The sequence below is a fragment of the Takifugu rubripes genome, chromosome 22 (genome assembly GCF_901000725.2).
Source record: "Takifugu rubripes chromosome 22, fTakRub1.2, whole genome shotgun sequence".
NCBI lineage: Eukaryota > Metazoa > Chordata > Actinopteri > Tetraodontiformes > Tetraodontidae > Takifugu > Takifugu rubripes.
This window is the reverse complement of record NC_042306.1, coordinates 11,601,106-11,615,296: the sequence shown is the minus strand read 5'-3', so window position 1 is coordinate 11,615,296 and position 14,191 is coordinate 11,601,106. Positions and strand designations below refer to the sequence as shown.

The 14,191-nt window shown below is 44.4% G+C and overlaps 1 protein-coding gene across 3 annotated transcripts; it reads left to right on the top strand.

Annotated features, from left to right (window-relative positions):
* The first annotated feature begins 99 nt into the window (after positions 1-99).
* ccdc18 (coiled-coil domain containing 18) lies at positions 100-11,285 on the top strand. Of its 3 annotated transcripts, XM_011616560.2 has the most exons (26): positions 100-247; positions 436-550; positions 953-1,126; positions 1,249-1,355; positions 1,426-1,554; positions 1,757-1,853; positions 1,960-2,081; positions 2,245-2,524; positions 2,679-2,766; positions 3,131-3,348; positions 3,442-3,552; positions 3,742-3,873; positions 4,029-4,163; positions 4,260-4,337; positions 4,419-4,535; positions 4,639-4,806; positions 5,803-5,945; positions 6,614-6,777; positions 6,859-7,072; positions 7,703-7,802; positions 7,919-8,056; positions 8,594-8,722; positions 8,799-8,936; positions 9,604-9,993; positions 10,173-10,874; positions 11,115-11,285. In XM_011616560.2, exons 3-26 carry the CDS (start codon positions 995-997, stop codon positions 11,130-11,132), a joined length of 4,050 nt encoding a protein of 1,349 aa, XP_011614862.2. In that variant the 5' UTR covers positions 100-247; positions 436-550; positions 953-994; the 3' UTR covers positions 11,133-11,285. The 3 variants fall into 3 exon arrangements, with proteins under 3 accessions (XP_011614862.2, XP_029686392.1, XP_029686391.1); XM_029830532.1 differs by lacking the exon at positions 9,604-9,993; XM_029830531.1 differs by having other exon boundaries at positions 100-550.
* Positions 11,286-14,191: the final 2,906 nt, after the last annotated feature.

Below are 14,191 nucleotides of genomic sequence, written 5' to 3'. Positions count from 1 at the left end.
GCGCCAGTGTTCGCGGCTGGCGCTATGGGCCAATCAGCTCTCAGACGCCGTCGTGGTAGCCAATCACAGAGCGCGTTATTACGAAGTGGGTGGTGACAAAATTACAAATGTTTTCTGGCTTCTTTTCAAATCGTACAGAGACTTGTAAAGTTGTGTTAAAAGAATATATATATTTTACACATTTTAAAGTCTAATAGCGACAGACATTAAACGTACACGTTGATTACCACTTCCATCACATCAGAAGGTAAACTGACTTGTCACCTGTTGATATAACCAACTTTGTTTACATTTAGCTAGCATAGCCACGCTAGCTACCGCCGCGGCTCTTCGCTATATTTACTAGTTCTCAAACAAGCACCTTTTGCTTACAAATGCGTTCTGTATGAAGCGTTCGCCTCATTGTCTACGTTTTAATGGTGCTTGGTAATCTAGCTTTATGGAACCACTTGGAGCTGATGCTTAGTTGCAGTTGCTGGACACTCACCATTGTGGAGAATCTACTTCCACCGACAGATCTCTGCCTGTTAGATGATGGACGGAAATCACAGTAAGAAATGTTGATGCATTAAGAAGTGCAGCCGTGACAGTATCTAATCTGAAAATTAAATGCGGAGAAAGCTGCAGCTACCCTACGAAGCTTTATCACATTTTCCCTTTTCCAGTTGCATGCTATTGTATTTGCGTTGCTCGTTTCATGTCCCTCATCCTTAAAATACTTGTATTGTTTATTGATAATGCTATAAGAATTCCAATATAAAACTCAATCAGTAGTTAATATTGTAATTACATTTAAGTGTAACCCGATCAATTCTTCTGGTTAATGAATTTGACATGAATGATATAGGGTATATGTGTTATACCCTATATCATTCATGTGATTCCATATGTGAAACATATGAATGATTCAGTGAGCCTCATACATTATCCATGTGTTTTTCTCTTTATTTAGTCCTACTCTATCATTAATGAGCCTCCATCAAGATCAGTGCAGATGGAGAATATTTCCTCAAGGAAGAAAACAAGTTATTTGCGTCAGGAGAATACCGGTTTGACCATTCAGAATGAACAGCTTACCGCCGACTTTGATCCTGTGCAATATGAATTGGCCACCTTCAACTTGCAGGTTTGATAAACGTCTTGATGCAGATCATCTTTTAAATGCTGCATCTTGTTCTAGTGAGAAATAAATCTTTATTAAGCTATTTCTAAATCTAAAAACAAACTACAATCTAAATTTCTTTTTAGGTTGGCCTCAGGGCACCCAGGGGTGGTGGTACAAACAATGTGGCAGTCATGAGTGAGCAGATTTCTCAGCTTCAGGCAGAGCTGGAGGCTCAAGCAGAAGAACTAAAGTAACCTCGACAACTAAAGTTACAATTGCTGGTTATGTAATACTAATCTGACCATGGCTTTATCACACAGGGAAGCAGAAATAAGAGCAGAATGTAGTCAGGAAGAAGCAACTCTCAGAGACAACATGGTGGCGACTCTCACTGAAGAGCTGAACACACTTAGAGAACAGCTGGATGACAAGACAGTACACATGAAACGGTGATCCCCGCACCTGATCTCTTTCCACGTTTAATTTTTATTCAATGTTAAACATTATGCTTTGGAATGGAATGGAACATTCGAATGATGTTCATTACATTTCCTTTAACATCAGAGGCAATACATGGGTCTACATTTAAAATATATAGTCAGAAGTCCTTAACGTGATGTTATTGTTATTGTACATAAATGTCTTTTACAGGGCTGAGCAACAACGGAACCAAGCACTTCTAAATGCAGAGAAACTTAAGGAAGCCTTCAGTGATTATAAGGCTAAAATCACCACTAAACTTCATCAAGTATATTTCAATTATATCAGTATTAGTTAGATGAACTTGAATATATACATTTTTATGGTTTGCCCCTCCAAAATGTGTGATTCTTTTTTCCTTTTATTGCTTGAAGGTTATGGAAAATGAGGACAAACTAAAGGAGAGTCTTATTGAGTGTGACAGAGAAAAAGAGGACTTGGAAAGAAGGTGCACTATTTTGGAGAGAGAAAAGGCAGAACAGAGCCAAACAGTCGGGTACGCCTGGTTGCTTCTTTGGGTTTTTTAATCTCTCTCTCTCTCTCTCTCTCTCTCTCTCTCTCGCTCTCTCTATTATTTCTTATTGGCTGACACAATAAGAAATAATTAGCAACTAGCTAATGATTGGATTTTTTTCGTAATCCATTTTTCACTCTTTTAGCCAGTTAAAAATGGAGCTATGGCAGTCAAAGGCCGCTGCTACTGGCCTCCAAGCTCAGATGAAGGAAACAGAACAGAAGATTTCAGATCTGGAGCAGCGGCTTAAGGATCATGGAGCAAAGTGTCGAGAGTTGGCCTCGCTTCACAACAGGGTGGAAGAGCTGCAGTCTCTGACACACAGTCAGCAGCAGAGTGTGGACCAGAGTCAAAGGGAGGCTCAGCAGAACCAGGCAGAACTGGCCAGTCTTGAGGCCATACTGGCTCTGCTGCACCTACGAGAGGTAGAGAAGGCTTTCCTATCCATTCCCAACTAATGTGTTTTAATTTAGACCCACAATATTTATCATAGAGATGCTATACAGCCACATAGATGCCATGTACATGTATACAAAGGTGTCATATTTAGCTCCAATCTTCTCCAACACTGAATTTCAGGGTGCTGTTGGATCCCTGTGTGTCAGACCCTGCATGTTGCCCCCTGTGGACTATTCTGGAACTGCACAGTTATTGAAGCTAAAACCAGGTACACACAGTTACTCTTTTTTTTATTCATGCACTTGGTGTGAGATTTTGGTTTACCCTTGCTACCCATCTTTCAAGACTTTAATATTTGTTTCCTAAACTTAAACCACTGATGTCTGTGTAAATTCTCAGTCATCCAGGTCATTGTATCCAAGGTGGTTTTCTCTGTCAACTGGAGAAGAAGAAACCCAGTCCAGTTGACAGAGAAAACCACCTTGGTTAAACCACTGATATTATAGTGCGAATATTACTTGGAAATGGAAAAGACACAGTGACAAGATAACAGAACATTTGACAGTTCAGCTCAAAGACAAGTACCAGGAAGATTGGCATAGTACTCATCTTTTTATTGTTACGTCTTGCAGGGGAAGGATACCAGCACTTGCTTCGAGTGATGCAGTCAATGGAGGCCGACCGGAGCAAACAAAGCAGCCTTGTCGAGCGTCTTCAGGAGCGCCTGAGCAGAGCCCAGTCGGAGATCTCCTCTCTGCAGAGCTCCATGGCCCAGAGAGCCTCTCACTACCAGAGTCTTCACACAGAGCTGTTGGGAAAAGTCAGCCAAGCCACTGATACAGAAAAGGAGGTAATCCTCTGGCCTAAAAGAAAACACCTGTAGAATAATCTAAAAGACACTGTTGTCAAGGTTTAAGAGCCATTATTCACTGATTCCCCTCAGTTGAAAAGAAAAAGTGCACGTGCAGCTTCACTTGAGAAGCAGTTACAGGAGAAAACATCAGCCTACAGCCAGGCTGCACTCTCTAACACTGAGCTGGAGAGTCAGCTACAGGTACAGCACACACATACACACACACACAAACACACAGACAAACCACAATGTTTCACCAGAAACAGCTAATCGAGGGCATCATCGTTATTACAGCTTATCTACCGCAAAATATTAAATGCCTTTTTGTTTACTAGAGTCTTGCAATACAATCATTTCTTTACATTGCCTACACATTCCCTTCTTTCATAGGAGAAGAACAACACCATCCAGCATTATCAGTCGCTGTTGACCAAAAAGCAAAGAGAATACCAGCAGTCTTTGGAGAAGATGAACAAATCTCAGTCTCAACAGTTGGCGGAGCAGCAGCAGAGAGTAGAACTGGTGAAACTTCCTGAAATTCGCCCACTTTTCCTGCTGTCTGTTGTCTTCCTTCCATAAATCGACATCATTTCTCTCCATTATGTTAACGTGGCTTAAGACAAACCAGCCAGGACTGTGTTGGTCTGTGGGATGTAACTGTTGTTTCTCCTGTGCAGTTGCAGTTGGCTGTGGAAGAGGCCAAGTCTCAGGTGCTGCAGATGGAGCAGGTGCTCAGCAACCTTCAGGAAGAGCGAGACGAGGCCCAGAGAGCAGCTAACCTGCTGCAGAACTCAGTGGACCAGCTCACCCAGGTGAAGACACTGTAACTGTAATGAGCATCTTATTAAATTCATGACTGATGGAATGATGGAAATACTCACAACATTAATGTTGATTTTGGGTTTCAGGAGAAGCAGGTTGATGCACGGAGTAGAGAGCAGTTGCTGAAGAGTTTCAAAGAGCAGGAGTCTCAATCTGCCACCAAAGTTTGTACCCTTACTGATGAAGACAATACACTACAATACAATAATGTTGACATTGTACCCATTTGTGACGTTTGTACTCAGATGTGCGAGCTACAGTCGTCCTTGAAAATGTACAGAGAGGAGCTTAATGTATACCAGCAACAAATGGAGGAACTGAAGAGGAACTTTGAGAGTAAGCTGCAGAAGAAGAATGAAAAGGTACAGTGTTGAATCTTCCAAAGCCGTGTGTCAGCCATCTCCCCTTGTTTGTCGTCTTCTGCACAGTCCCTGACTCGCATTCTTCTGCTCCCTTGTCCTTCAGGCGTCCTCCCTGCAGGAGAAGCTCCGCGGTGCCTCTCAGGTCTGTCAGAGCACCAATGAGCAGAACCTGCAGCTGCAGCTGTCTCTGCAGCAGCAGCAGACCATGCTGGCTGACAGCGCTGCTCGCATCTCTGAGCTGGAGGAAAGTCAGAGCCAGCTGCAAACACAAGTAAGCTGGAGTATTGGAGACAGCAACAAATGGCTGACAAAATTAGTCATTCCTGCATTTTCAGCAAATTTAGTGTCCAGTTCCCAGTGATAAAGGAACTAAAGCTGCACTGGAGGATTTAAACCTGAAATCCAGCTTTTGTCCTCATACTTGGAAAGCTTCAGGCAAGAATAGAAATAATATAAATAAGATAATGTTTAATTTGCTAACGTGCTGTTATTAGCCATAAAGCTGCAATCATGGATTTAGTGGAGAAATGATTGCAAGCTGTTTTTTCTATTTGCTTTTGTCTTTTCTTTTACAGCACCTCAATGCTTTTATTTTTTTTAAAAGAGAAATCACATGGTAAACAAAATCCTCCTTTTGATGAGAACAGAAGCAGAACAAGAAGAAGAACGATTACTAAGAAATGTAATAACCGCTATCACGACTTTGGAAGAGCGTCAGGCTTTTTCCTCAATTTTGCACCAGCTCACGCTGCGATATTTTGAAGTTGCTTCCTCTGGGGATTTTTGTAACATTTCAGCACAACAGCTTTCTGTTGGTTGATCAGAAACAGTTGTCATTTCATTTTCCTGCTTCAGTGTGTAGCTTCTGTGGATGCTTTTTATGAAATCTGCTCTTAATCAGCTAAAAGTCACATCAGATTCAGTATCTGATAAAGATGGATCTTATTGATCTGTTGAATGTTACATTGTCCCATTTGTAAATCTGCTGACATATAGTTTGCTTTTATCTCAGACTTTTGTTTCCTTCATTAATTACAGGTTTTCCATACTGTTTAAACATCGGAAGGAACTTGATTTTAATTTAGAATTTAAAATGATCAGAGAAGCAGGGTCACGCATAAATAAAAGCATGTTTATGATTTTACTGGGTTTAGGAGGAAGAGATGTATTTTTTGGATAAAATTGTAGCTGTGAAATCAAATTATATTTTGAAATGAATGTCTGTGTTGCTTGTTTTTAGTTGTGGGTAAAAATATTATGTTTGCAGGTTTCCAGCCTGGAGCAGCAGCTGGAACGAGCTCGGGCTGCTCTGCAGGATGAAGTAAGGAACAGAGAGCGAGATGTCCAGGAGAAAGAAAAAGAGCTGCAGGAGATGATCCGGCAGAATGCACAACTCTCTGATTCCAACACGTAAGTCCACAGTCAGAAATAGGGCTGTTTTAGAAAAGAACATCTTGGATAAATATTAGATAACAGTATGAAATTACAATGATTCACCATTTGCTGCTCTGGTTATCGGTGCCTCGTGGTATGTACGGAGCGCTTCCTCGGGACTATTCTCAACCAGAATAGGTCATTTAATATTTCTATCCTCTTTAACCTGCAGCACAGTCTGTCCAACACAAAACAGTCTTATGATTACACCACATCCCACTGAAGGCGTAATCCCCCCCCCCCTCCCCACCTCCTAACACTGCTGAATGTGAGCATATATATGGAGGTCCCAGTTGTTTAGGAGTCTGAGATTGGAGCCAAATGTTTCCAGTGCTATCAAGTTGCCGGGCGTCTGGTTGGTTTTGGTTTGGATTTGAAGAATAGACTTGATGTTGTGATGTCTTAAATGTGCCACAAAAGGGCACATTCTCGCAGCTGAGTTAAACTACTTTAACAGCTCTGGAGCAGTCTCAGCCATGGGAGCCTTGCTCACGTTGAGGTGAGGAAATGTTGCATGACCTCAGCTATTCCAGTTCAGGTGGACAAGCGTCGATTGTTTGTTTTATATTTTGATGTGTCCAATTTTGCTTTTACTGCTTTCCATGGCTCATTTTAATTTGTTTGGTGTCGTGCTTGCTGTGCAGCCACGTGGCTTCAGACATGGCAAAATGTCAAGGGGAGCTGTTGAATAAAGAGTTGGAGCTGCAGCGTCTGAGGAGGGACGTCAACAACAAGACTTCTCAGATCAGCCGCCTGGAGGAAAACCTGCACCGCATAAAAACCGAGCTGGACGGCAAAACCAACCTGGGTGGGTGATGAGGCTTCTGGTTTATTGAAAACTCGGCAGCGGCTCTCTTAACGTCAGTATTTCATCTTTTCCTCACCTCAGCGGTGGACCTGGAAGAGGCGCTCCACCGTTCTGAGGCCGATAAGCTCCTGTCTGTCCAGCGGGTGCAGTTGCTGGAGGAGCAGCTCCAGGTGGTGCGGAGGGAGTTGGCTGACACCTTGGAGCACCTGCAGGAACTCCGAGATGTTCTGCAGAGGACTCAAACCGTTGCAGATGAGCGGAAGAACTCACTGGAGAAACTGACTGTCCAGCTTAGGTGAGGATATTTTCCTCGTGTGAACTACTCTTCTGCACACAGGGACAGAGGACACACCCCGGACGGCTTCAGTATGCTGCATCTCCCTGTATCCCCCTGTATCACAATCACCAGCAAACACGCAGATTTCAGGGTTTGTGAGGAGACTGTTCCCAAACCCATTATTCTGCTTCCTTTGTCTACATTTTGGAGAGAAATCTTTTGCTTTTTGAAATGAAAAGAATGTCAGTTGTATTTATTTTTTACTCAATTTCATGTGCAATTTCTTTGCTGTTTCACCAAGTGGGGACAAGCCCACACAGCACATCCTTTATTCAAGAAAAGAACACAGTGTATTTTTAGTTAACATTTCTTACTATTGCAGTTCAACACTGATAAACGTTACACACCCTGAAGCACGCTGCAAGTACTCATACTAAATGTCAACTTAAAAATAGTGGACAATAAACGGAGAAATTCCCCAGATCATGAGTTTGGCAGTGAATAGAGGCCCTCACCATCAGAAGGCTTTACCGGTCTTGTTTAAATACACAATCGATTCACTGTGTGTTTATTTTTGTTACCAGACAGACATCAGATAAGTTATTTAATAAAAGCATGTTGAGGTTGTGCGTGTCTGTGGTTCCACAGTGACACCAGGAGGGAGTTGGAAGAGAGAACTCATGAGGTGTTAGACATGGATAATGCCCTGAAGGAAAGACAGGGGGAGCTCCAACAACGGGCAAACCTGGTACAACACAAACACACCTTTTATTACACGTGTCTGGCGTTGACCATCGCAGAGTACACGTAAAACCAATTGGGATCAGTTTGCAATGTAACTCTTTTTTCATGAACTGTCCTCAGCTGGCCCAGCTGGAAGTGGCCATCAGAGAGCACAAACAGGAGATGGTGAGGAAGGTGGAGACTCTGCAGCAGAGCCTGGAGGCCAAAGAGAAAGAGCTGAGAGAGGTGCAGCAGGACCTCACAGACAAAAGGCTTGAGGTCAGGGGAGGTCACCGACACACTCGTTTCACTACCTGTCGCAGGGGTGCACAGCTTTTAATATGAACTGGTTCAGAATCAGAATCAGAATCAGGTTTATTGCCATTGTTCATGTAATACACAGTATTACACAAGCTAGGAATTTGTCCTGGTGTGACGCTGCGACATTCAACATAAAAAAGACAACATTAGAATAAGATAAATAAAATAAGACATATATACAGTATATATACTGTATAAATAGTAAGAAATAGTGCAGGTCAAGGTGCTTGTGAAATCACAGTAATTGACAAAAAGAATCCCTCGCTAAGTTCAGGCCTGTCTGCTAATCTCAGGTGTGTGAACATGCAGTGAAACCAAGATCAGCCTTCATTATTCAAATTGTGGTCAAACATTTAGGTTTGTGTTTAAATTTGCACAGTTTTGAATAGAATTTGAATTGAATCTTGGGTTCCTCTTTGCCACACTATGAGTATGTTAATACGTTTGGAGAATATATGTTTTTCTGATGTGGTGTGTTTGTGTGTGTCGCGTCAGGAGGCACATCGGGCGTGTGCATGCCAGCAGAAACTGGAGCGTTTACTCAAAGACCTTGAAGAAACTCAGAATTGCTGTGAGGCCTTGACCAGACAGCTAGATTCCACCAAGCTGCAATCCAAAGAGACGGTAGCAAAGCAACACTTAGTTAACACTTAGTAATTAGAAACTTGCGAGAATTTAGGGTTGGTCTCTCTCTTTGCAGGAGGACCGGTTCTGTGCTGTGGAGAAAGACTTGGCCCTGAAGGAGGCGTGCTGGCTGGAGACGGAGGCAGAGCTGCAGCGTACGATCACCTCTTTAGAGAAGGAGCTGGAGCTGGAGAGAGAGCAGCACAACAAGGAGGTACAGAAACCACTGACATTTCCAGACTGGTGCCACGTCGCCCCGTCAAACCTAAAGGGTCCAGCCCAGCCCAAACAAATATTTAAACTGCTATATTTCAGCCTGATATAGTAAAGTGCTTAGAAGTGAAACATTGATTATTGAGGTCACTTAAGAAAAACCTACATCAAAGCAAATTTTTCATTATAATGACATTAAAGAGCAACGATTCCAACGCAGCAGCGATCGCTGCACTGCTTCTACCTTTGACTACACGACTCCTTTATGTAAATCTCCAAAATCTCTGAGTTCTGTAATGCTGATAGAAGCACATTGTTAATTCACATGTAGCTGATGTTTAACAATCCGTAAGACACATCACACCTTCAGCTTTGGACCATCCAGTGTGAAGGTGAAGTCAGAGTATTTAGTGGAGCTGGCTGGACAATATTGACATATACCTGTTAATAGTTGACTAGAATATGTGTGTCACAGAGGAGGATGAAGCCACAATATAGATAATGCTGCACTACAATTTTATGATCTTTGTGATAAACTTGACTTTGACTCATAATATTGTTAAAGTAATGGTGCAATTGTGTCCCTGCCCGAACATGAACTGTGACCTCTTTTGACCAAAAACTATTGTAATTGGACTGCAGAGACATTTGTCCTTTTTCCCAACTAGCTGGACTCCCTGCAACAGAGTCGAGGTCAGCTGCTCAGGGTGTCCTCCACCATGAGCTCCGCTCAGGACAAGCTGTCGGCCAAACTAGAGCAGAGCCAAAACCAGCTGGACCAGACCAGGACTGAGCTTGAGCGCACCCGCGACCAGCTCATCCACGTCCAGACGCAGAGGGACGAGACGCAGACCCAACTCCTCCACGCTAAAACCCAGCTGGAACAAAGCCGAACTCTGTACGAACAGACGAGAGCCCAGAACAGCATCCTGCACTCACAGCTGGAGCAGCTCCTCGCCCAGTTAAATGAAGCCAGAGTCCAGGCCAGCCAGCTCCAGACCCAGCTCCAGGCGTCTCATAAATCCATGGAGACGTCCAACGAGTCTCTGCTCATAAAGGTAGAATATGCTGGAAACCTGTGTGGATGGACTAATTAATGCTTCACTAAAGAATCAGTTATGCTGGAGCAGAATTAGAATCCACTCGGTTTTTTTTAGTTCGGAATGATTTTGATTGAAGGTTTTGGATCTCAGCCTGCGGCTTCATCTAAACACGTTGTCAATTTGTCCCCCTGCAGGAGTCTGAGGTGACCCGTCTCCAAGCCAGGATCTCCAGTCTGGAGCGCGCTGCTGACCGTCAGCATCACGCCCTCTCCCTCCCGACTCTGTTCACGCACTCCTCACAAACAGCAGCCGACCTTGCCCCGACCTCCCCGAAAAACCCTCTGTTTGTCCCCACTTCTGATCAGCCTTCTTTCCCCGTCTCCCCAACGCACACCGTGGCTTTCCCCCTCCCCCCTGGCCACACAGATCCTCTTCTGTCCAACCAAACACAAGCCTGGAGCAGCATTGACTCCTCCCTTGACCTCCCTCCAAGCCTCAAGGCCACGTTAAGGGAAGTCTTCAGTAAGCAAGCTTGGGAGTCCTCCTCTCCCTCCAGCTCCGCCCTCCAGGACGCCGTAGACCAGCAGGGCTGGCAGGGCCTCAGTCCTGTGGATACCACGGCGACCTCTGATGGCTCCTTTAACCCGCTCACGTACAAGGTGGACATGGCAGACGACACAATCGTAGACCTGGAGGCTTCCCCGCACCAAGGGGGAGCCAGTGAGCTGAGGAGGGAGTCTGCCTGCACTCTGGTGGGTGAGGACGAGGAAGAGATGGACATGAACTCGCTCACAGGAATGCTGAGGTTTGTTAACCAGACTTTAGCCATGCAGGAAGATCCTTCTCTATGGAGCTCCAGCGGGCAGGCAGAGACAGGACACCCCCTCCCTCTCCAGGTAGCAGCCACGCCTCTATTTGGACTCTCTTAAGGAGAAGAATGGAACAATAACACATAGAACCAGCAGATTTACGGGATTATAAAGAATGCAGAACATTAGTTGTAATCTCTGCTCTCACCTCTGGGTGCTGCTAAATCTTTCACACAGGAGGTTTTATTGATTCAGTGTTGAAATACAGAATATACTTTCTCACAGTTACTGTCACCTTAACTCATCTTTGTTTTTCTCTTTTTGCAGAATGTCCAAGACAGCTGAAGCTGAGTTGCCATGGCGATATTAGGGAACAACATCTATATTGGAATTCTTGCTATGGCAAGCCTGTAAATGTGACTTTTCCCCTGCAGTATTTATTTATTTTTTCCATGACATCATTTGTGATGAGCTGAATAAATGAGGAATGTTTTTATAGATGATGCTTTTGCTGTTCGGTTGGTTCCCACACTGCAGCTGATTCCCACACACATGGAGAGTGTCTGAGCCAACATCTTGGAGGGAGGGTCACGCAAGATCAGCTGCAGTCAAGCTGGTTAAACCAGACATTGCCATCTTTTTCCCTTTACATAATAAGAACAAGCGAAACATTTATTTATAACCTATCAAGAATCCCTTATTTATCATATTGGCTCTGCACAGCTGTTTGTATCCTAATGTGAGACCTTTTACATATAGGTTTATACAGGTAAATAGGGTTTTTTAAGCTAATCCTTCCTAGAGAGTTTGGTGTATTTGCCCTGTTATTTACTTTTGGGCAGGCGTATTTCTTTGTAATTAGATCCTGTTTTGGAAATATACTGTGCTGCAAGAGTCTCGGCAACGCACCATGTCATCTGAAACATTTGTGCCGTCTTGAGCAATCTTCAACTAAAGGGAAGTTCTCCGTCTGGGTGGAGTCGCCTGTTTTGTAAAGCCTACCTGTCAAGATGCACGGGGCTGTATTATTCAGCGGGGCAGGTATCTTGCCTCAATCATTGCACCCGGGTAATTATAATTGTGTCGTAACGGCCTGTTGCAGCAAGCTGCTGTCTGTTCAGGTTTGCATTTTCTGGGCACAGACTCATTGTGCACGTATTTGAGTGCATGCTTCTGTCCTTGATCAGAGACCGTAACCATATTAACACCACACACAACACAGCTACACCCAGTTGGGCTGGAATTGGACTGATATGGTTGGACTACACTAACGCGACAGAGGCGTGGGCAGATGTGCAGACTAATCACTTCAGTCAACAATGTTTTGGGGCGGGGGGGTTTAAAGTAGATGTTGCGTTTTAAGGATGTGGTTTTGGATTTCGCACCATTTTACCGAGCTGTAGTTCCTCTGCGAGACTTCCCCATCGGCAAAAGTGCCGACACAAACAGCTGTAAAACGAACAATGTGGAAGTGTGAAAAGACTCGAGACTCCCAGATAAAAGTCCCAACTTGCTCCCATTTGCTTGGGAGGAACCAAGTGACCCCAGACAGACAATAATAGTCGTCACCTGACTCTGTACAACCAATATTTACAGTAAAGTGTAAATGCTGCAGAATAACTAAAGCAGTAAAGGTCTGGTCGTGTTATCCCGTTTTGGTTTGGTTAGTTGTGCTGCTTTAATATGGGAGCGGTATCATAAATCACATGTTTACAGACATTTGAAGGCGTTAAACCAGTTTGGGCGTGATGACAGGGATGTTATATATTGTTGTTTTATCATTATTACCACTATTTGTCTTGCCACCATTAATAGCTGTCCTTGGTTGAAAGGTCACTTTTGTCCCTCCCTGCACAATCGCCGAGCTGCAGCTCGCTGCTCCGACCTTTCCTCGTTTGAACTGAATGTGCGGGGGCGGGTGGGCGGCTGGCGGGTTGCCTGGTTACCATTCTACAATACTGGGGCGTTGGGTCTGTGCCTGCAGAACCAGACCCTCGGATAGTGCCTCCCAGATAGATTCAACTTTCGAGGTAAAACATGTAAGCCCTGTCAGTAAAAATAGGAATCCATCATAGATCTGTCGCTGCTGTCGGCGGTTTACTTGCAGGTTCCAACCACAGCTGGGTGCCGGCACACATCTGGCCTGTGGACCTGGAGGTCACGTCACCCATCGAACATATAAATACAACATACAAATATTGATTCTCGTGCTGATGCCAGACAGTAATAGGTGCTGAGTACTGCGTGGCTTTAACCCTGAGCTCACCGGACATATACAAACGCCCATCGATCCGTTCTGGCCTCTCGCGTCGATGTCCGCTGATGATGAGTGTCGTTTATCTCCATTTCTCTGCACTGTGAGCGAAGATGTGGGTCAGCTCGTGCCAAAATGGAGCTCAGCCTGCCCACCACATCCTGTCAGGTGATAAGACTCGCGGTCTGGCACCAAATAAACAGCTGTTCCAAGAGATAGAAGACCATGTACACTTTTAAATTTTTTATTTTAGCTCTGCTGAGTATTGAATCTAGAATGTATGTGTTAAACCAAATACACTTTTAAATCCTTTTTTTAGCTTTGGCCACATGACTTCCTGCTTCGTGTTCAGTGATGTTTGAGGTATTTACTTTGTAGAAGTGCCTAAGGAGTTAAATCAGCACTGCTGCTTCCGTATTGTTCAGTATCTTACTGCCTGTTTTGACGACCACGGCCAAATGAAAGCAGAAGTGAGCTGCAGAAGCGTTTTAAAATTAAAGAAGAATTACTCTGATAGTATCTGAGCACGGGAGCGTGTCACACACACGTAGGCATCCCAGTGCTGGGGTGCATCCAGGTTTAGCAAAGGCTGTTGCCGATGCACAAACAGCCACATCTGTCACTGCCGCTCATCCTCTCCTGCAGGAAGAGGAGCTGACAGACGTCTTGTTGACCTCACCCTGCGTGGTTAGACTTGCAAACCAGCATTTTCTGTTCAGCTTGTAAGCAAATAATAAAGCTTGGGGGGGGCGTAACACGTAGTTGCACACAAGGTTTGACCTTTGGCTTTCCCTCTGGTGGTGCCAGACATGGTGCGACACACAGAAATGCTTTAGAGGTGCAGCAGAGCTTCAGTTTGGAGATGCTGATGCACAGCAGGGGGCCCGTGACAGAGCCATTAATGACCAGGACAGGACACGCTCATGTCACCAAGTCTACGGCCACTTTAAACGCTTGGGATGCAATTTATGACAGAATTTAATGCGAACAAATGGGGTTTGAAGATTTGTGCGTTCTTAAACCTTCGATTCAGTTACAAAATGTGTAAAAAGGGGCAAAGCGAAACATGTCTGCAGGGGAGGAGGTGGCGCACCACAGAGCGCCTGTAGGTACTTGCAGGCTAAGTGAGAAAAAAGGGAGCTGTAGTATT

Coding starts and splice junctions, on each gene's coding strand:
- ccdc18 (XM_011616560.2), top strand. CDS start 995: ATGGAGAATATTTCCTCAAGGAAGAAAACAAGTTATTTGCGTCAGGAG. Junction 2,082..2,244: donor GAACAGAGCCAAACAGTCGG/GTACGCCTGGTT, acceptor TCACTCTTTTAG/CCAGTTAAAAATGGAGCTAT. Junction 3,553..3,741: donor AGCTGGAGAGTCAGCTACAG/GTACAGCACACA, acceptor CTTCTTTCATAG/GAGAAGAACAACACCATCCA.